At 32.0% G+C, this 22,618-nt stretch overlaps 1 protein-coding gene across 3 annotated transcripts in view; it reads right to left on the bottom strand.

The window, feature by feature from the left end:
* Nucleotides 1-1,734: 1,734 nt before the first annotated feature.
* Nucleotides 1,735-22,618, bottom strand: part of LOC142329421 (metallophosphoesterase domain-containing protein 1) — a 34,053-nt gene continuing 13,169 nt past the window's right edge. The window contains exons 4-6 of one of the 3 annotated variants that reach the window (XR_012757496.1): nucleotides 20,248-20,474; nucleotides 15,916-16,179; nucleotides 1,735-5,246 (exon numbers count right to left, since the gene is read on the bottom strand). Coding sequence is in view for 1 of the 3 variants with exons in the window: in XM_075374023.1 (XP_075230138.1) it covers nucleotides 16,049-16,179; nucleotides 20,248-20,474 (358 nt within the window). In the remaining 2 variants the exon portion in view is untranslated. Of the gene's footprint in view, nucleotides 7,661-15,915; nucleotides 16,180-20,247; nucleotides 20,475-22,618 lie in introns of all 3 variants that reach the window. The other 2 variants (XR_012757495.1, XM_075374023.1) reach the window with 2 other exon arrangements.

The following is a 22,618-nucleotide window of genomic DNA, read 5'->3' on the forward strand; positions in this document are numbered from 1 at the left end:
AGTAAAAAATAGTATAATTTTGTTAGCATCTGTATTTTTTAGAGTACTCATTTTTTAATTAATTGAGCAAAATAACTTTCTAATTTCTTGAAAAGTGTAGCATAGTCACTTTTGATAGTTTTAAGAAAAAATTGTCAACAGATACCACTATTTTCCCCCCCAGAGTTTTTGAAATATTTTATGAATCATTGATAACAGAAAAGCATTTTTAAATCGCAGTTAAAAGGGGAACACAAGTGTTTATGAGACTAAATCTGGAAGGGCTTGCAATGAAAATTGTCAGAAAACTGAGTAATAACTAATCAATGGGTAAAGGAATGTTAACTTAATGGACTGGTAAAAATCAGAAGAGAAAGATGAATGTGGTGTTGGAGAGGAGCACATTGTGGCTGGAGTTAATAATTTTTAACTTAATGTAATTACAGTATACACAAAAAAAGATTCTCTTAATATTTACAATCATATTTTTATGTTGTATAGAAAAACATAAAATTTCAAACAAATAAGTTCAAAAGAGAAAACAATAAATGAGATTTAAATTAAAGAATATATATCTTATCAAGATATTTTCCTTAACCTTTTAATTTTACATCAACAATCATAATTAAATAAAAGTATGCTAGGTAACATAATAAAATGATTTTGGATAATCTCATGAAACAAAATAAATAGTCGCTTAAAAAGGGTTTTTACAATACAAAGATATGTTTTTAGAGCAGCTTTGAGTATGTATCACCTATTTTCTAGCAAATTTTTTTTTAACAAATGTGTGTCAACAGTAGGATACACAAAGAATTTTGTTCAAAGAACTTCATATCATTTACAATGTGAAGTATTTTTCAGCATTTCGAGTGTTTTCATGACAATAGGACAGTTTTATTATGCATGTCACAAACTGGAAAACCTGAAGATACCTACTGAATTTATATTTTTGAGGTTAAGTAATTCCACATTAAGGAAAATAATGTAATGGATTTTGGATAAATTTTATAAATTAGTTTTTACAATGTTGCAGTTATTCAATCTATTTTGAATTCACAATTTTGGCTAATTTTATCACTGTGGAAAATAAATGTCCAGCCTAGATTGTAGATCAATAATTGTTCTACTGTGAGTGGTAACTATAAAATTATTGTAATTATACTCGCTTGATAGCACCATCACTCTTGAGACCACCCAAGTTCTCTTCTGCTAGTGATCCCTAATTGAAATGTATAATTATAAAATCCAGTTTGTAAAGCAATTGATATGTACACATTAAATATTTATGTACTGCCATTAGTAAATGTATTATTCTGAGGAAATAAATATTAATTCTTTCATTCACTACAAAGTATACATAACTAACTATATTAAAGAATAGCAAAATCGCATGACAGGCTAATTAAAGAAAGTAAGAATGAAGTAATTTACACAGCTTCCTTTACTGAATTGCTGAGCTGAATATACTGTTGGTCACAGATAGGAACCAATGAAATTCAAGTGGCATTCAGCCCAAAAACTGTTACACTCTGTTAGCCATGGGATAACTTGTATAAAGAATATAATCAATTCATTAGCAATAAAAATGACTGAAAACAACAATGTATTGCAAATTAATGTATTCCTTTACATTAAGAAGCAATGCAATATAAACATTGCTTTTAATTAGGAGTAAAATCTCACTATACATACAAATGCCAGCAGAGATTTGTAGAAGTCTCAAAAAATGAATTAAGTAAAACAAAATAATAATAAAAAAGATAAACAATTTATTTAAAAAAACTACATAAATCCATAAAATAAAAACAATATATGACACTTAAATTATCTACTTGAAACAAAAAAATAATAATTTGTAAATTATTTAATTGTAAAAGGATTAAATCCATTATTTATCACATTAAATTATTTTAATTACATCATCATACCAATTAGGACACAAATTAAGTTCAAACAAATGAAAAAAATATTTATCTGAGGTAGTCTGTCTTTTCTTGCAAAATATGCTAACTACAGTTTTATAAAACTTGCAGAGGAGTCTAATTGAAAGAAAACTAAACAATGTTTTTTTAAATGTTTTGCAAGATCAATTATCATCTGTTACTAATGTTGTATATTGTGTTGCCACATGCTGCACTTGACATCAGTGAGTGCGACGCTAGCCATTACGTTGTCAGTGGGAGTTACAGTCCAACTACGTGCTACCCCCACCAAGCCAGCTGACCACCCAACATCTCACCACAGTGACTTGGCCCCCATCTCGCGCTGGCTGCTTTATAAGTAGTAGCTTAGTAATGCAAAGGCATTCACTCTTGGACCACCACCAGGAGAAGAAGTTCTCTGGCCAGTCCAATGTGGTACCTCCTGGCAGATGCCGACATCCCCACCAGAGCTGGAGGCCTGGCCGGCCCACTAAGCATGAATGCCACCTTCCCATGCTTCAAGCACCCTGGTAAGCAGCCCGACCAACAGGCTTACCATCAGTAGTCGGCCAAATGTGGGATTGCTCAACACAGGGCGAAGATTGTCTGGACCTATCTATGCCTCTCAAAGTGCCCAACAACATTAACTACCTGATTGCAGGAATCCATGCAGCGTTTCCACCGGTGATAATGGTAACCTTCAATGGCCTGCCACATGAGAATCCATAACTGTTCCGCTCCCAATTACAAACTTTGCTACAAGTACAGAGAGTGCACGTTGAGCAATGGACCAAGTATGCTGAAGAGCAGCTGGAAAGGAGATGTTCTGTCCTGAGCTAGGCAATACAAAGACCTACAACTTGATTGGCTTGAGTTCATCGAGCGATTTCGGCATCAATACAATCACCTACAGACTACTGCCCAGCTGTGGTCCCAAATTTATAAAAGAATGCAAGTGGCTAATGAACCAATGGAGTTTTTTCTGTTGCAGAAAAGGAAACTCATTCATCAGCTAGCTCCAGGTTGCTTTCTTATACTGCTGGAGCAGCTCAGATCCCAGATTCGATTTCTGCTGAGAGCGGCAACCATCCATGACATTGACGACCAGCTACATCGGGTCATCATAGTTGAAGCGGAAAAGCAAGAAATCCATAATGACGTTAAAGGGTACTCATGAAAGCTGAAATAGTTCTGGGCAAAGCTAGCTAGATCCAGTAAGTGGGCTCAATTAGATACTTTTGAGGCTAGAACAGAAAAGGAAACTCGACTTACAAGCAGCTTAGCTCTGTGGTGTCATTACTGCCTGGAGCACCATTTCCACAGGGACTGCCCAGTAATGAAGTCAAAGCAAGGAATCAAATAAGGGTCCCAGCCATACAGCCAACCGGAGCCCTCAATAAACTAGGCTCACACATCCCCAGAATCACCATCAAAATAGCAGCAAAACTCACAAAGACAGTCATAGATGCTGCTGCCAACTTCAGCTTTGGAAGAACTGAGCTGCTACCATGGCAAGTCAATTCCAACACATATATCCAGAAAGATCTGGCATTTAATTCTACTTCCTGCCATATCACAGGAAACAGAACTCCTCTACAGCAACACGAAAATTCCCACCACACTTCTGTTAGTCCCAGGCTACAGGAAGAAATTATCTTAGGACACAACTGTTGAAGGAGCAACAAGCTGAGCTCGATTACAGTCGTGATCTGATGTCAGGAAGGAAGTCAGCCCTTTCACTTACCGATGTATTGGTAATAGGAAAGAAATGAAGTGGAGTACAAGAGAACAAATGGAAGAGATAATGAGGCAGGAGATGATATAGCCTGAACATCACCCTACAACTCTCCGGTGTCATCTTTAAGGCTCTTCACTACGTTTTTGTGAAAACCTCTGGTGAGTGAACATCACTGAAGATGTGGATTCACTAATCAACGAAACTATTAAAAGATGTGATGCTTTCCAGCACCCTCATCTTCTCAACAATCAATCTTGAAAGTGGATACTTGTACTGGAGGAATCAGCTAAAATGGTTTATAGGCTTTTGGTTCCAGGAGGCAGCTGATACCAGTTCCGAGTCATGCTGTTTGGCTTCAAAGATGAAGTTCTCACTGGCCTCCTCCACCAGTGCTGCTAGATGTACCTGACATCATTATTTACAGTAGTACTAGAAAGAGCACTTAACCAGTTATGCCACATAAGCTTGGTGCTGGAATGCCTACAATTTCACCATCTGACATGCTCCTGGGAGAAGTGCCAATTTGGCCGAGATGAGGTATCATTCTTGGGCCATGAAATCACATCCAAGAATAATATTTTGCAGTAGCAACACCTAAGGCCATCATCAATCACAAAATTCCTGGATCAAAAAAATTCCTCAGCACCTGTAACTGGCTGCGAGAATATATCCCATGATTCTCAGAGGTTTCCATGCATTTGACTGACCATGCTGTGGTAGAAACACTGTAAATGGATAGATACTGCACAGCAAGCCTTTAGTCAACCATTCAGAACCCAGAGCTTTCTACTTAAGCCAGAGCAAAGATGGAGCTGTGCACTACACAAAAAAAGAGTTGTCATCTCATATGATGGGAAGCAAAGAGTTGTCATCTCATATGACAGCAAAAATCTTCCAGAGGCAGAGAAGAAATATCATTCCAATGAGCTTGAATGCATCAAGTATTATCATCCATATCTTCAAGACCGAAATTTCACCCTCAGAATGGACAACAAGGTCTTGACATGACTAAGGCAGGCCACTGGTCAGAAAACAAAATATACTCGCTGGGCCTTATTGGTTTAAAGTACAGACCTGTTGTCAAGAGAACTGCTGGAAGAAAAAAATGCTATGGTGCAAGAGGAAGATAAACTACATCCAAGTGAATGCAGTCCAAAAGAGAGTGGAGAAGTTATACCTCAACTGCAAGAAATCATCGCAACTTCTTTGTTTCAGTAGGTGCAGGAGATATAAGCAGCTGATCCAAAGTGCCAATGATTACACCAAGATCCAAATCCTGCCTCAAGCAGTCACCAAATTCAGCATCATATGGACAAGACTAGGTACAGGACAGGACATATGGGTAGCACTAGGGCAGGACTCCAAGCAGCAGGAGTATGCAACCTACCCAGCAACTGCTCAGCTGTCATACAACACTACCACAATGCTTCCAGAAGACCATCACCCTGGGGCAGAAGAGAGCTGTTGGAAGATCCAACAATGCTACAATTGGCAAGGTTCAAAGCATGTTCAACAGTACATCTGGCAGTGCCTCACATGCGCCTGCTATAAACGAGGGCCAAATCCTCCACCTTCACATTCTTCAACATGACAGTTCAACAATCCTATAAACATACACACTCTAATAAAATCATTCCATCAATTAATCAGATTGCAAACATTTTTTCAACCCATAATTTGTAACAAATCAAGTACAGCTGTTTAAGGAATCCCAGTAGCATTTAAAAATTATAAATTTTTTTTGTAGAAGAGAAACTGAGTAACCAATTTTGATTACCTCTTTATACACAGATGAGCTCATTACTCTAGTTATTCCTCATGTTGCTAAAACTTTTTATAATCCCAAATAATTTTAATGCAAATAACATTTAATTATATTTTGCTTAAAATTTTAGAACCTTCTACAAAAAACAGGAGAGACAAACAGGATAAGTTTTTCTGAACAAATTGTGTGTTGGATACTGTCAAATACAATGTTAAAACAAAATTAATTCAAGCAATTATTAATTTTAACTGAAGAATAGCACAAAGTTACTAATGTGTTGATTTGAAATAAACAGTTACCTTTGTACAATATGTATTTACTCTGTTATTTCATTACAAATTTTCTAATCACAAAAACTCTCAGGGCAAAGTAATTCTTCAATAAAGAGTGAACTATAAATTTCAATAAATAATGTACAAATATTAAAATCATCAACTACAACAATTTTACCCACTAATAATACGGTTATAGCACAGTTTTAATATGATCTGGTATAAGTCTAATCTAACCTAAAAAATAGTCTATGCATAAAAAATAACTCGGACCACTAACTTTGCCTTTCTACACTAATTATGCAGTTATGCTGAATAATATGCAAAAATTCCATTAATAAATATAGTGAATAAATTATACACAATATAAACATTTTTAGATGAACTTTAAAAACTCTTCTCTGAGCTATAAACTCTTTCTTAATGTAAATTATAATTAAAAATTATCTAAATAACAAATTACACACTTGCTTAACTGAAAAGTTTTGTTTCTTATTTTATTAGGTGGTTAATTCACTAATACATACATATTAGAGTTTTAAGATGACAATCCCAGTCATTTGGAATTATGAATATATTAGTATTTAAATTAGAAACAGTACAATATAATTTAAGTTGAAAGTTATAAATACTTTTTTGAGCTGAGCTAGCGTTTGTTTTAAATCAAGCTTCTTCAGATTGGGAAAATTTGTACCTACAGTGCTGTTTAAGTGTCATTTAATAAGTGATAACATAACCTTAGATAAGCTTAAAAAAATGTTATTTTGTTGATAATACATTTGAAGATTCACTGAAACTTGTTTTTCATTTAGAATATTGCTTTAATGTGCTTTTGTACTATACATGCTTAAGGATATATATGCTGCTAACCAGTGTTACTGCTATGTCACAGCCTATTATACATTTCATTAGTAGCACTATCTATTGCACAATTAAAAAGTTCAGGAATGTTCTGGACAAAGCTCATATAATATACCAAATGGCTAAAATGTTTTTTAATCTAAATATTTTTTTTTTTTTTTTTTAATTTTTATTTCTTTAATCTTTTTTACCTTTTTTATTTTTGGGCCTTTGCAATTAACATTTTTTAAGCTTATAAATAAAAAAACAACGCTTTATCCAAAAATAACACTAATGTATTACACTTCAACATGTGTGAGCCACTTATCACAAAATCAACAATGAACAGAAATTTTGAAAAATGTATCTTTAAAAAAATGTGTCTTTTTTAATTGTTGATCTGCTGTTGACATTGCCATCTTATGAAATAAAAATTACTTTCTTAATTTCTTATGAAATAAAATTTTAATGTTAAAAAATCCGATATGGACACCACATAACTTCCTTGTACGCCTATTGAATTAAATTACATACAAACATTTTTTTTTTTAATGAAAAGTACATAAAATTTTATTTTGTAAAGAAGTTAAAATTTTATATATAAAATTTTAACTTCTAAAATATTTTCTTTTTTTTTTTATGTTATGATTGAATTACTATTTACTGTAAAACTTTTTTTACAATCAGTGGTTAATAATTATTAATAAATCAATATATTTAAATTAAAAAAAAATTTAAAAAAAACAAAATCTGATTCGAACCAATGGAAGTGCCTTCCCCTAAGATCCAATTATTTCATTAATTATTAATTTGACTATAACTCTGAAACCAATGAAAATAAGTACCACTTATGATATATTGTTGAACATCTCTCAATAAGGGCTTATTACTGCAGTTAAGAAAAAGTACAAAATTCAAATTTTTTGAATTTTGGGCTTTTTTGAACAGTTTTGGTTCAGTCGATTGCAATCAAAAGGGGAGTTGTACAACTAGATGTTACAACAGTCCTAAATCCAAAATTTCAACATCCTATGGTTAATCGTCTTTGAGTTATGCGAGATACATATATACGTACAGATGTCACATCGAAACTAGTCAAAATGGATTCAGGGATGGTCAAAATGGATATTTCCGTTGAAATCTGAAAACCAAAATTTTCTGCGATCACAATCCTTTCTTTACTTCATACAAGGAAGTAAAAATGAGTAAAATTATTATTGTTTAATTATTTAATAATTATTTTTAAATTCAAGACTAAGTTTAATTAAAAGAAGTATTTGAAAAATTTTTTATAATTAATTTTTTCAATTTTTAATTATAATTACATTTGTGGTTGGCAGTTTGGTTTAAATAGTCTGAATTTAATTTTTTAATATAGTTTTTGCAAAAACAAGCACAGCAATGGATGTCCCATTTAACATTTTTGCGCCACCCTGTACCCTGCACCCTGCCACCCCTGAAGTTTGAATACTCTAAATGGTAGTATACTGAGCTAACCTCTCTTATCGGAGAAGATTTCCAAAGAGAGAATCAAGACCACAAATAAAAAAAAAATAAAGGGAGCATACAACCATAGTTCTGACATAAACATGTTAGCTACCATTTCGGATTAGTCAAACAGAATTTAGTTTAAAATGTTTCACTTTTCTCATCTCATCAAGCTGTTTAAAATGATATCAAATGACTATTGGTCGCATTTCAAATTTTTGAATTGCCCCCTGTCTCCCAAACTCACAAGAGTGTAATATACATTCTCTGAAGTAGGAGTAGCCCTTCAGTACAAGGAAGAATGGCACAAACTGCCTCCAGTTTCAACTATAAAATAGTTAGAGGGATGTACAATTTACTTTCAGCCATCTGGTGTATATATATATATAATATGTTTTTAAGTTGGCCAAACTCACAAAACCACCTACAAGAAAAAACACCATTTAAATCGTACCTACTCTTTGAACACTTCAACAAGGAGCTTCCAAAGAATAATAATAAAAAAACAGTGTCATATTCGACAAATAAACATTTCTAAAGAAGCTTAATTTATAGTAAAAGCTATAGAAAAACGTATTTAAAAACTACCTAAGATGTAAAAATTTTGTAACGTTTATTTTAAATTATAGTTCACTTTAATCTATTTAAAATTCAAAGAAACCATTTTTATTTAGAGACAAGTTTGTTTAAACAAATCAGCATTTTTTATATAAAAACCAAGAAGTTTAAGATGCAGATTAAATTTAATCAACTTTTGAAATCTGACATTCAGGAAGTGCTTCTAGAGGAAGGTAATTACAATTTTTTTGAGAAAAAAAATCAGAAAAATTTAGCTTTTTATGGGACTGATACACCAAGAAACTAAAAAACAAAAGGAAAGGAACAAAACTCAACATATATTACAAAGGGATAGTAATTTATGGGATAATAGATGGAATGTTGTTTAGTGTAAATAAATGAACATGTAGAAGAATGGTTAACTTAAAGAGAATGAAAATAAAAATAAAAAATTTAAAGCAAAACTGCTTGCTAAATAGGACAATTGTTTGTCTAGTAAAGAAGACCACAATCACAATTTAATATACGCTCACCCATTGCAAATATTTTGACATATAAAGTCATTTTTCTAAAACAAACCAAAATACAGGAAATTTGTGTAATAGAATGAAGAATTGGTTTATTGAATTAATATTTTACTTTTATTTGTTATAATACAAAATGGATTAAGTTTACTGCACTGCACTTAAGTTTTTTATGCTTTCATTTTACTGTAGTACCCATATTTAATATTTAAGTTAATTACTCCAAGGAAATGGGTCACATACCATGGTCTTGCTGCTAGCTGGCTAAAGATAAATAGCATGGCGCCAGATTTCAGTTGGTAAATACGAAGACTAAATATGTGTACTGTACATAGTTTGATTAGATCTTTTAGTCTTCTTTTTACAAGTGCGTCAACTGTTGTTAATGTTTAACATTACGTTACTGTTGTTTCATTGTGATCACTTGTGATTTTGTCTGTTGTCAATTTTTTGTGTACTGTACTGAAAATTTTGTGAATTTCAAAACCACGTCATATAAACTTAAATATTTAAATTTACGTGAAAAATTAGAAGTTTTCAAATATATTAAACTTCCTAAAAGTAGTCAGCAAAATGCTGCAACAACACTGGGACTTTCTCAGACTTCACTTTCTCATATAATTAAAAGCTTTGGAGGCAGCAGTCGTCCTAAATGAGAACATATACATAAAGGACATAAAGAATAAGAGCAAAAACATAAACATGATGGTAAGAATGAAAATGTTGAATACTCTTAATTAAAGTGGTTCACTGAGGCAAGAATATTAAATGTCCCATCAGTCATTGAATCTTAATGGTAAAAGCAAAACAATTTACAGAAAAATTTGGTGATTATGATTTCAACCAACAGATGGTGGGCTCTCTCGTTGGAAAGAAAGAAACAATACTGTTTACAAGAAATCATTCAGTGAAAAGTTTTATGCTAATCAACCTGCTGCAGACGGACTGGAGAAAGAACTGCATTCCCAAAATTTTAAAAAACCTTCAAACCTGATGATATCTACAATTGTGATGAACTAGGGTTGTATTTCAGAGTACTTCCTGATTTTTCATTACATTTTAAAGAAATTAATAACTTAGGTTATAAAAAACAGAAAGACCACGTAACAGTTTTCCTCACTTGCAACTTGAGTGGAAGTGATAAAAAAAAAACTCCTTGTTATAGGCAAATCAAAAAATCCTACATGTTTCCTTCCTGTAAACTACAATTGAAACAAAAATGCATGGATAACATCTGATTTGTTTTTCACTTTTTGATTAAATGGAATGTAAAATTAATCAGTCAGAAAAGAAAAATAGCTGTAATTTTAGGCAATTATACAGCTCATACATAAGCAAGTTATAATTTAAAAAGCAAAGCATTATTTTTTTTTACAATCAAATACAATGGCTTTAATGCAGCCCTTAGATCAGTAAATTGTAAAAAAACCCTGAAACTTTTATATATAAAAAATATGAGGAGGATAATAATTTAAGTGATAGATGAAGCCGGACATGAGAAGACTGAATGATATAGCAAAAAAGATTACACTTCTAGATGTTATTCATATTTTATGCAAAGCTTATGCAATTTAAAATTTAAACGATTCAAAAAAGCTGGTTTTATTGAATCCAATGACGTTGTGCTGATAAGTTCAATAGAAGATGTAGATGACGAAATTAATCAGTGGATCTCTATCGACGAGGACATTCCTGTTTGTGCTCCTGTTACTTATGATGAAATTGTTAGAAATTATGAATGAAGAACTGGAGGAGGGCGAGACCAAAGAAACAAAGGAAATTCGGCTGCAAGCACCATCGTTAAAAGAAATAACCAATGAGCTATCAGTTCTACAGAAAAATTTGGAATTACATGGAGGAAGTCCAGAACAGTTCTGTGATTTTTATAAAGTGGAAAATGATGCCTTGGAACAATATAAAAAAAATTACTTCAAAAAAAGATAAGTAGTAGTTATGTAATTTACAGAATAACTGAAATTTGTGTAGTCTATATGTAAGTTACAGAATTTGTTTTTTCTTAATTAATTGCATAAAACTTTTTTTATAAATTTACATTTTACAGTATTCTCCATGTTTTAGTATTTATACTGTAACTTTTTATAATATACTGTAATGTATTTAATAGAATTGATTAAAACAAAAACATTGAGAATAAAGATAAGTTTTTCTTTTTGTTTTGTCAATATTAGATTAGTTTGTTTTAATGTATCATCTAGATAAAATGTACCTTACACATATAATCATTCAACTGTGTACATTATGTTTTACAACCTTTTTACATAAAATTAGGTTATGTTTGTAAGCATACAGAAGAATAACATTCAATGCTTAATTGAATCAAGTTGCTTTATTAATTTACTTTTGTTATGTACCAAAGTGATTCTAATAATAAGCGGTACATACTGTATTTTAAATATGCAGTATAGAACTAACTATATAGAAAGCAAAATATGAACAAAATTTGACCTTGAATATGATTTTTCATTAATTAATACAACATTAATTACAAAACGATAAGGTTAAATAATTTTAAAATGTAAATGCAGCAATTAATAATATTGTAAAATGCAGTATTATAATAAAAGTTATAACAATTCAGAGCACTAAATACTGTGAAAATAATTTAACATTATTAAATCTGCTCTCTGTTAGACTACCTTATTTATACCTCAATTATAAATTAATATTTAAAAGGGGAATCCACTTCCTTTGAACTATACGTTTTCAGATTTTTCATAGTGAATATATTATAGAGTAAAAAATCTATAACACATGATATAAATAAACAGCACTGATCATTGTCATGAAACAAGACATACCCTATTGTTCAAGGTATTCCAGATATCAGATCCATTTTTTTAGTCACAAAATGAATATAAATGTTATTCAGGGAAAGATAATGTGCATAATGGCCTTTAATAGTTTAATTGATATTATAATAAACAATGACTACCTGTCTATTGCAAGTATTATGTGATATTAACTTAATATTTGTAACTAAGTGTCATTGAAAAAAAAATTGTTTTTAAATTTAGCAAAGATGTGAAAAATGTTTTATTATATTTATAGGATAGTGAGAACAATTAATATGACCAATTTCACAATCTACAAATGAATTTAATTATGTAGCATGTCCCTAAAAGAATCATCATATTTTGAAATTTCATTACTATTCAGCTTTTAATCAGTATCTATTGAGCAAAGTACTGTTAGAAAGGGGAAATTCTTGAGTATCATGCAGTTGCCGTAAGGTAGCGCCGGAATTTTGTTCACTTCAGTGTTAGAGAAAATGGCGACTCCATAACAGAAATAATTTTGTGTTCTAAGTTTCGCACAGAGTGAGTCCATAATTACTGTTCAGCATGATTTCCGAAGTAAATACAATGCTGAACCTCCTACCACTCAAAGCATTAGGCGATAGTACAGACAAATACACAAAGGTTATCTGTGTAAGGAAAAATCAAGCGGTCAACCCCATGTATCAGGAGAAAAAGTGTACCACAACTGTCAGTTTCTCAAGTAGCCGCTGAAAATCAACTCGCTGTGCAGGTAGAGAACTAAACATTCCCAGAATGTCTATCTGGCGTATTTTACATCGATGTCTGCTTACGAAACCATACATGATTCAGTTACTGCAAGCTCTTTATGAAGATGAAAAACAAGGACGTGAGGAATTTTGTGAATTCATTCTTAACGAGGTGGCAGATGACACCTTTGTAACACACTTAGTGTTTAGTGATGAGGTCACTTTTCATTTAAGTGGGAAGGTAAACCGCCACAATGTTAGAATATGGGGTACAGAGAAGCCACATGAATTTGTACAGCATGAGAAAGACTCTCCCAAAGTTAATGTTTTTTTGTGCAATTTCTAAGGATAACGTATATGGTCCTGTTTACTAAGAGAACACTATTTTGGGAACAGTATAACTCATCCCTCAGTTAGAGACTGATTCAGAGAATTTCATTTTCCAACAGGATGGAGCACCACCTGACTGGAATTTGTACATTATTGGAAAATATTTGAGTGAGTGGATAACATTCCTCAATGATGGATCAGTCATATGGGACTTAACAATTCAGCTTTACATAACTGGCCTCCAAGATAGCCAAACCTCACTGTGTGTGATTTTTACTAGTGGGGTTTTGTAAAAGATTTAGTCTGTGTGCCTTCCCTTTCAGCTACAGTGGTCGAACTGTGAAACTGTATAACAGCAGCCGTGACAGCAGTGAATAGAGAAACGCCTGCTAAGGTGTGAGATGAATTAAACTATTGTGTGGACATATACTGTGCATCCCAAGGCAGGTATTTGAGTACCTATGACTTGGTATGTAAAAACCTTCATAAATAAACCTTTAATATAAAATTAATCTTTAAGTTTTTATAATCAATATTTTTCAAAATATATACAGTTCAAATCAAATGATTTTTTTATTGGTCACACTTAAAAAATAATAAAATGATATATAAACAAATTTAATTTTTTGTAAGCTAACAGTCAATTAAAAGAACTCTCACAAGATCATCAGGAAATTCTTTAAGTTGGAGCAAGGTATATAAAGCAACCAAACATGAATTCAACTAAGAAAATGTAGCTGTCTGCATTTTCAAGGAACAAAGATGGAGGCGCCTTCCTTGATAAAATATTCTGTTGGTAAACTTGTCCCCCGTTTGGATCTCCGGGTAGGGACTAATAAAGACTACCAAAAAATTAAAAAATAACATTCTACAAGTCAGAGCATGGAATGTTAAAAGTCTAAAAAAGATTGATAGATTAGAAAATTTAAAGAGGGAAATGGGTAGGTTAAATATAGATGTAGTAGGAATTAGTGAGGTTCAGTGGGAAGAAGAAAACGACTTGGTCACGAGATTTTAGAATAATTAACTCAGCGTCAAATAAAGGGCAGGCAGAAGTGGGTTTCATAATGAACAAGAAGATAGGGAAGAGAGTAGAGTATTTCAAGGAGGGAAAAGCTTACCGATAGAATCATTGAAATCAGAATAAAATCAAAACCTAGGCCAACAACGATTGTTAACATCTATATGCCAACAAGTACCCACAATGATGATGAGGTAGTGTATATATGAAGAAACTGATGAAGTAATTAAGCACATAAAAGGGGATGAGAATGTAATAATAGTTGGAGATTGAAATGCAAGAATTGGAAAAGGCATGGAAGGAAATGTTGTAGGTGAATACGGGCTGGGCAAAAGGAATGAAAGAGGGGGCCGACTTATTGAGTTTTGTACGCAATTGCCAACACCCAATTTAAAAATCCTAATAGACGAATATACACTTGGTAAAAGCCGGCCGATAATACAAGGTATCAGTTTGATTATATCATGGTTAAACTAAGATTTAGAAATCAAATTGTCAACTGAAAAGCATACCTAGGAGCAGACATTGATAGGGACCATAATTTAGTAAATGTAAATTGGAGTTTAAAAACCTTAAAATTGATGTCGGATGAATCAGTGGAATTTAGGAAGCTTGAGGAAGAGGAGATAAAAAAGATTTTTGAAAAGAATATCACAAGAGGTCTGAGTACAAAAGGTAAGGTAAGGGCAAATGAAGAGATGTTGCGGCAAACTGATGAAGCACTTGGAAAAATATAGCTAAAAGAAGAGACAGACTTACAGGCCACATATTAAGGCATCCTGGAATAGTCACTTGGATATTGGAGGGATAGATAGATGGGAAAATTTGTGCAGGCAGGCAACATTTGGAATATCTAAAACAAACTGTTATGGATGTAGGATGTAGAGAGTACACCAAAATGAAACGACTGGCACTAGATAGGGAATCTTGGAGAGCTGCATCAAACCAGTCAAATGACTGAAGACAAAAAAGAAATATATATATATATATATATATTAGAACACTGGTTCATAACCAAAAAATGTATAACCCATAATACAATACATAGGTCCATTAACATATTTTGGCACACAAAACTCTAGCAAATTAATGCAGAATAGTAAAGCATCAATTATCCTGACACAAATCATCTGAAACATTAATTAACTGTAAGTTGTGTAGGATATATTACTGCATAACATTAAATATCCCTAAAGAGCAGAGATTATGCAACATGTTTAGTTCCCACTTGTGATGTGCAGAGGTATGCTGATTAAGCAGTAAAAAAAAAAATAATGTATTTTTGGTTTTAAAGAAAAAACCATAATTTTTTCAAAAATAATTTTTAAAATTAAAAATTTTGCACTAAAATAAAATCTTCATTTATAGTGTCCTACTGTAGTGTTTAGTGTTTTACTGTTATATAACATTCTAAATTATACATTAATACATATTTCATTCTTCATATACATCTAAATGCCCCAGTAAAATTATTACCAGTTGCAAACTGATAATCTGCAAAATTGACAGTCTAAACAACCAAATCCCCAAATTAGAAAATGCTCTATTGTATTTCATGCTTTAGGAGTAGCATTCATGTAGAAAAAATAATTTAGTAAACATTAAAATGTGAAAATCGATTGAAATATCATGATAGAGTTTTACCAAGTCACAAAACTTTAAATTAAATTATATTTTATAAATTAAAAAAATAAAATAACAATTATGCAAACAAGTAACAGTTAATTATCACTACAATTAAATCATCAAAATCTTTAGATTTCCAAATTTCACGATTTGTACAAAACTTTTAATTCTTCACACAATAGCAATATCTTTTTTCCTTAAAAAATATATTAAATGCATAAAAATATAAATAAATTATATTATCATCACAGAACTGTTAACCTTGATAATGAAATAATAAATCTACTTGATCTTATAGTAAATAAAAAATAAATAGCACAAACCAAACATCATTACAGCAGTACAGAAGATTAATTGCTTATACAAATGTGCAAGAAATCACAGAATCAATCTGGCATTCTAACTTAAACACAGCCTATAATTAATTCCTGTAAATAATTACAATTGTAATAGGTATTAGTTTTCTTTTGTAACACCAGCAGGAAGAGAAATGTCAAAAACAACTGGTGGATTTGTAGGTAAATAGTTAATATCAGAAGTTGATGCATTTACAAATATTATTTTTCCATCAGAAGTAACACCATAACCTAAAAAAGGTAATTAATATAAGATAAAAATACTAAAAAAATAAATTAAATATATTAAAATTTCATAAATAAAAATTAATAAATTGTTTTCTTATTACAGTAGTTAATAACACATTACAATAAATTTATCTAACAACTATGTTTAACTAATGTCAGGAATATCAATCAATATATTTTAGTTTTATTATTAGCTATTATAAACTGATAGCTGAACAGCTACATCAAATAAAGAGTGGTACAAAAATTGATAGGAGGATTGTCACCCAGAGTGACGGTGATCACATCAGTTTTAAAGTACAGAGAGGGTTCTTATCAGATCGCTCCTATGGAACATGGTCTACAACAGTGCACTTAGACATGATTATCCAGTTGACCCCTGTTGCCTTCACTGACAATCTGGTTTTAGTAGTCCTGAGGTATCTATTTGGGGCAATGCGATTACTGAAGCAGCAAGAGATTGGCTAATGCAAAAAAGTCTACAACTTGTGGCCATGAAAATCAAGGTAGGAGGAAACTGGAACCAATATGGATTAAGACTGGTGAGGTGACAGTCATTCTTAGGCCATCTGTCAAATATCTGGGTATCTGATTAGACCACCACAGGTTACTGGTATCACATCACAGTAGTAAAAAAGGTCGAGTTAGTTGTTGAAATGTTGAGTCACCTACCCACAAATGTTAATGGACCCAGGGCCTCCAAGAGGAGCTGTACATGCATGTTGTGCATTCAGTTCTGCTATATGGGGCAACAGTATTGATTAGGGCACTTCTGGCTCAACACAACAGGCCAAAATCATCCACAGCATGCAAAGGAAGATGTAACTAAGAGTACATGCTGGATACAGAACAATGTCATCCAATGCAACTTATGCAGTCGCAGGCACACCTCCAAATGATCTCCTGCCCCGAGCATGGGCTACTGGGATATGAGGGGGTTTACAAATTCATTCGATGCCATATTTAGTAATTATAAATTTATAACTACTAACAAAACATAAATAATAACACAGAATGAAAATAAAATGCCCAATAAAAGTAACTATTTCCAACATTGTAAAAATAAAAATTGAAGTGGTATAAAATAAACATCACTGTATAAAAATAATAATATACGAAGTGTGTGAGAAAAGTAATGAGACTGACTTTTTACTTACCAAAGTTTTTATTTTTTTCAAACAACAAAATTATTCCCTTCAAAGTAGTTCCCTTGGGCAGCTGTACACCGGTGGAGTCGTTGTTCCACTCCTGGTAGCAGCGCTGGAAGGCTTCAACTGATCGATCAGTCTGAATGTTCTCCAGTTCCAAAATGACATCCTTTTAAGACATGTTTCAATTTCGGGAAAAGGAAAAAGTCACAAGTACTCAAATCAGGTGAATAGGGGGGGGGGGGGGGTTAAGGAACCATAGGAATGCGTTTTGAGGTCAAAACTTCCCTGATGGAAATGACCGTGTGACATGGGACATTGCCATGATGAAGCATCCACTTGTATGCAATGTCTGGTCTCATGCAAATCACTCTTTTCTTGAATCTTTCAAGGACACCTTTGTAAAACAGTGGGTTGACAGTTTGTCCTGGGGAAACAAATTCTTTATGCACGATACCCCTACTGGCAAAAAAGCAAATCAGCATGGTTTTGATCTTTGATTTGCTCATTCAACATTTTTTTGGTCGAGGAGATGATGAAGTGTGCCACTCTTCGCTTTGCCGCTTTGTTTCAGGATCGTACTCAAATATCCAGGATTTATCACCTGTGATCACACGATTGAAGAATTCTTGGTCATTGTCAATCCTCTCAAGAAGATCAACGCACATGTTTCTTTGATTGTCCTTCTGTTCCATTATGAGGTTTTTCGTCACAAATTTTGCACAAACCTTTCGCATGTCCAAATCGTCTGTCAAAGTTTGATGTACTGTGAAAGTGTTTAAATTTAACTGTTCACTCATCATCCTTATAGTTAAATGACGGTCTAATCTCACATGCTCAACGTTTTAACTGTTCACTCATCATCCTTATTGTTAAATGACAGTCTGATCTCACATGCTCAACGTTTTAACTGTTCACTAATCATCCTTATTGTTAAATGACGGTCTGATCTCACACGCTTTCGTCAGAAGTTGAAGGTCTCCCTGAGCGAGGTTGATCTTCAACATGTTCTCGGCCTTCCAAAAATGATTTGTGCCAGTGGAAAACTTTGCTCTTGATAAGCAATGTTCCCCATAGGCCTGTTTCAACTTTTCAAAGATCACACTCGTGGATACCCCAAGTTTAACACAAAACTTGATTGCACAACATTGCTCTAAATTCCGATGCTCCATTTTCATAACACGCAACAAAAACACAACTTCACTGATGGCGCTGTCAAAAATAATGTGTTGGCTGAACGGAGTTGAAACTCGTACAGAGCATGTGGAAAGGATGAACAAACCGGTCTAGCACAGACCAGTAGACACAGCATTGCCAGATCATTCGCAGTGTTACCAATCTCATTACTTTTCTCACACACCTCGTAAGACATTGACCAACATCTGCAACTGGTATGGAATATATTTTAAGGATTTATCTGTACTTGTGTAACAACCTTTTGCCTACAGGACAGTCTGTAAATTAATGGTTTACCAAGAAATTCTTGAAAGACAGCAGAAAAGAGTTGCCTGGATTGAGACCAGCCATAAAAAACAACTGAATGCTGCATCATGACAATGCACCTTGTCACATTGCACTCTTAATTAATGAGTTTTTGGCAAGGAAAAACATTCCTGTAGTTCCTCAACCACCTTATTCACCTGACTTCAGTCCTGAGACTTTTTCCTGTTCCCGACTTTAAGAAAACACTTCAAATGATACCATTTTGTTATAGAGAAGATAAAAAAAAGAAACTGACCATCTGAAGGGTATTCCAGTTTTTGAGTTCTAACACTGCTACGAAGAGTGGAAAAACCATTTGAAGCATTGCGTGGCTTCCCAAGGGAACTATCCTGAAGGTGAGAGAGTCCTTTCTTTTCCTGTTTAGCTTCCGGCAATTACCTTTCAGATAATACTTCAGAGGATGAATGAGGATGACATGTATGAGTGTAAATGAAGTGTAGTCTTGTACAGTCCCAGTTCAACCATTCCCGAGATGTGTGGTTAATTGAAACCCAACCACCAAAGAACACCAGTATCCACGATCTAGCATTCAAATCAGTGTAAAAATAATGCTGGAACTCTCGACTTCCAAATCCAGCTGATGACTTCCCAAATCAGCTGATGATTTGGGAAGACGCGTTCACCACTAGACCAAGCCAGTGGGTTGGCGATAAAGTCCATGTGTAAGTAGATTATAACAAAAAGTTTTTCTGAACCAGTCTCATTACTTTATTTACAGACCTCGTATAACTCTTCTCTATCAGCCACTTAAAGAGTCTTCAAACAACTGCAGCAAAATCCTCTCAATGCATAACTCAATAACTCATGTAACTAGTTAAGTTCAATATCAGTTAGCAACACACACAGTAGATCAGTAATATTATTAATTTACTGCAGCACATTCCAACGGTGTATAGTTGAATACCAGAAGTTGAAAAACAAGTAACAAACAATTTAGTTTAACTTTGAAAAGGGACACTAAGTTATTCAGAATAATGAAAAAGGTTTTGCACAATGTTTGTCACAGAACCAATACACAAACATTGTGCATTGAGTAGCGGTAATGTTTTTTTTTTTAAAAAAACATTACTGCTACTCAAATTTTGTATCTTATCCAACGCACAAAAATTAATTAGTGAATCTTACAAATTTTAAAATCCATTCTTCTTGCTGACAACTATCTGTGAAGTTATGCAAAACAGAACAAATGTATTTTGACAACTCAAAACAAGCAGAAATTGTAATTATATTAACATTTCTATGATATTCTTTTATCTTAAAATTTGTGTAATATTATACATTCATATAGCATTGTATCTTTATATTCCATACTCTTGGTCTCTAGTAAACTGACCACTTCTTGAGACAATCATTATTTAAGATAACTCAAATGATTAGTTTCAGGATGTTTCACAGATCAAATAGTAAAACATTTCCTTACCTTCATGAATATGTCCAAAAACATGATACTTAGGATGTACCCTCTCTTGAACTGTGGATAATAATTCAACACAACCAGCCCTTACACCAGAACAACACAGATCACCATGTCCTAGAGGTGGTGTGTGCGTTACTAAAACATCTGTATCATTAGGTATAGCATTCCATTTTGCTAAACATGGTTCACCTCTTGGAACATTAAATGCCCAATTACAATATTCAGGTTGCCTAAAAATAGCAAAAGTACACAATTAAGGGGAAAAAACAATCAATATACTATACTTATAATGGTATAAAAAAAAAAGTTGGATCAATATTTCATGAGCATGTTCCCAACATTTATACGTAAAGAAAATTAATAAAACATTTAATTAGATATGATTAGTTTTCAATTTGTCTACTTATAAATAAAAACTCACTTCAAGAATAATTTAAGGTATTCAAAAAAATGTTGATACTCATTTTTAAAACAATTTTTTCTATACAAGTTTTAAATCTAAATATTTCCAAATAGCTCCCATGTTAATTATTAATATCCCTAAAATTCAAAAGTAAAATTATGTTTATTATAATTATTATTTTTTAATATAAAACATAAATTATTCTATTATATACAAAAAGACATTCCAAAGATTCAAATACATTTTCTAACAGCTGAGTTATGGTTGTAAGTGTTAATATGAATTAATGCTTAAAATTAATTCCAAACTAAAAAATAATAATCCAGACAAAAAGTCTTATGCAAGATTTTATTCTCCTCAATATGAAAATGGTTTTTAAATTAAGTAGGAAAGAGACTAAAATTTTTAACGGAAATTTCTGAAGCCAAATAATTAAAAATGGCTAAGTAATATAAAGTTAATGTATAAATTAATGTAATAATTTGATGTAATAACCAAATTCAAATAAATAAATACTATACACGTCAAAGTTCTTCAGCAATAGTCAACAATACATTAATCAGCATGAAAAAGCTGATTAATACAATAAACAAAATTGTTTTATTGAAAATAATTTTATTTAAAACATTGTTTTATTGAAAACAATGTTGATATTGCATTTAATATTGTAACATCATGGTTGTGAGGGCTTTATAACATTTTTAATTGCTACTTTATTATTATTAATGTAACATTTTTATTAAAAAAACCATGAAAACTAAAAAAATGTAACAAATTGTAAGAAACAATAACGAGAAGCTTGTTACCAAAATGTATTTCAGTGAGATTTGTAAAGTTGAGTTAGTAAAAATAAATGTAATAGACCAAAATCTATCATAACATCAACAGTAATGGAAAAGGTTTTGGCAAGAGTATAAAACAACCTAAAAATTATTATTTAAAATAGTTCCAAAGGCACCCACAGGCACCACACTAGATTCAATCTTCTTTACTCTGGATTGCTACAAACTTATCATTTCTAGCAAGTTCAAGCCCTCTTGGATGCTGACTTTTTTCAGTGACCAACTAACTAAAATTTTAATAACCTTATATTTTTTTGCTAATAAAGTACAGCTATAATTTCAAAAATATATACTTCTCGGCATAAGAAAAGCTAAGTACTACTATAACATCCGGTCTACTTTAAATTCAAGCTGACTGGCCCTTAAATTTTATTTAAATTGATTGGAGAAACTTATTTAATATTTTTTTCTAATTTATCACAAAACTTATAGCATATTCCTCTAGTATGTTAAAAAAAGAGTTTGTTCATAATAATGTTCCCCCGTTCATTTCTCAAGTAACAGAGTTCTAAATACTGATTTTTATGAACAATGGGTTAGAAGTGGTGGTTCAACTGCCTGTATTTTTATTTTCTAAATTTTGTAGTTTTAAACAATAATTCTGCTTATAAATACCAGTTTATGGATAATTAAAAACTGGATTATTTATTCCTAAAACTCAGTGTTTCTAATTACATATGAATAAGGAATTCACTTGACTCAAGACACAACATTTATAATATTAATAAACAATAAAACGAATAGTTTTTTTTTTTTATATTGAGGATGTAGTTTGAAAAAATCATTTCTTTTGACTAGATTACTTTTTGTTTTACAAACTGAATGGCTTAAAAATGTATCCCATATCTCAGTTGTAAGAATATTGACTTATTTGACAAATCAGATATCTTTATGTCAATAAATTGCTTAAATTTTACATAATTTTATTAAAATAATAGTCTCCATAACAGTAGCGATTTTAGAAATAATAAATATGGAACCATTTGGAAATATGAGAAAGTAAAATTACTGTAATTATTTATTCTGTAAAGAACATCATTTAAAATGCAAACCAAATTTTATTAAGATATCGCAATTCACTCTTGAAATATGAATTTCTGTATCTGTACATAATACACAAAACATTCCA

The sequence above is a fragment of the Lycorma delicatula genome, chromosome 8 (genome assembly GCF_047948215.1).
Source record: "Lycorma delicatula isolate Av1 chromosome 8, ASM4794821v1, whole genome shotgun sequence".
NCBI classification, from domain to species: Eukaryota; Metazoa; Arthropoda; class Insecta; order Hemiptera; family Fulgoridae; genus Lycorma; species Lycorma delicatula.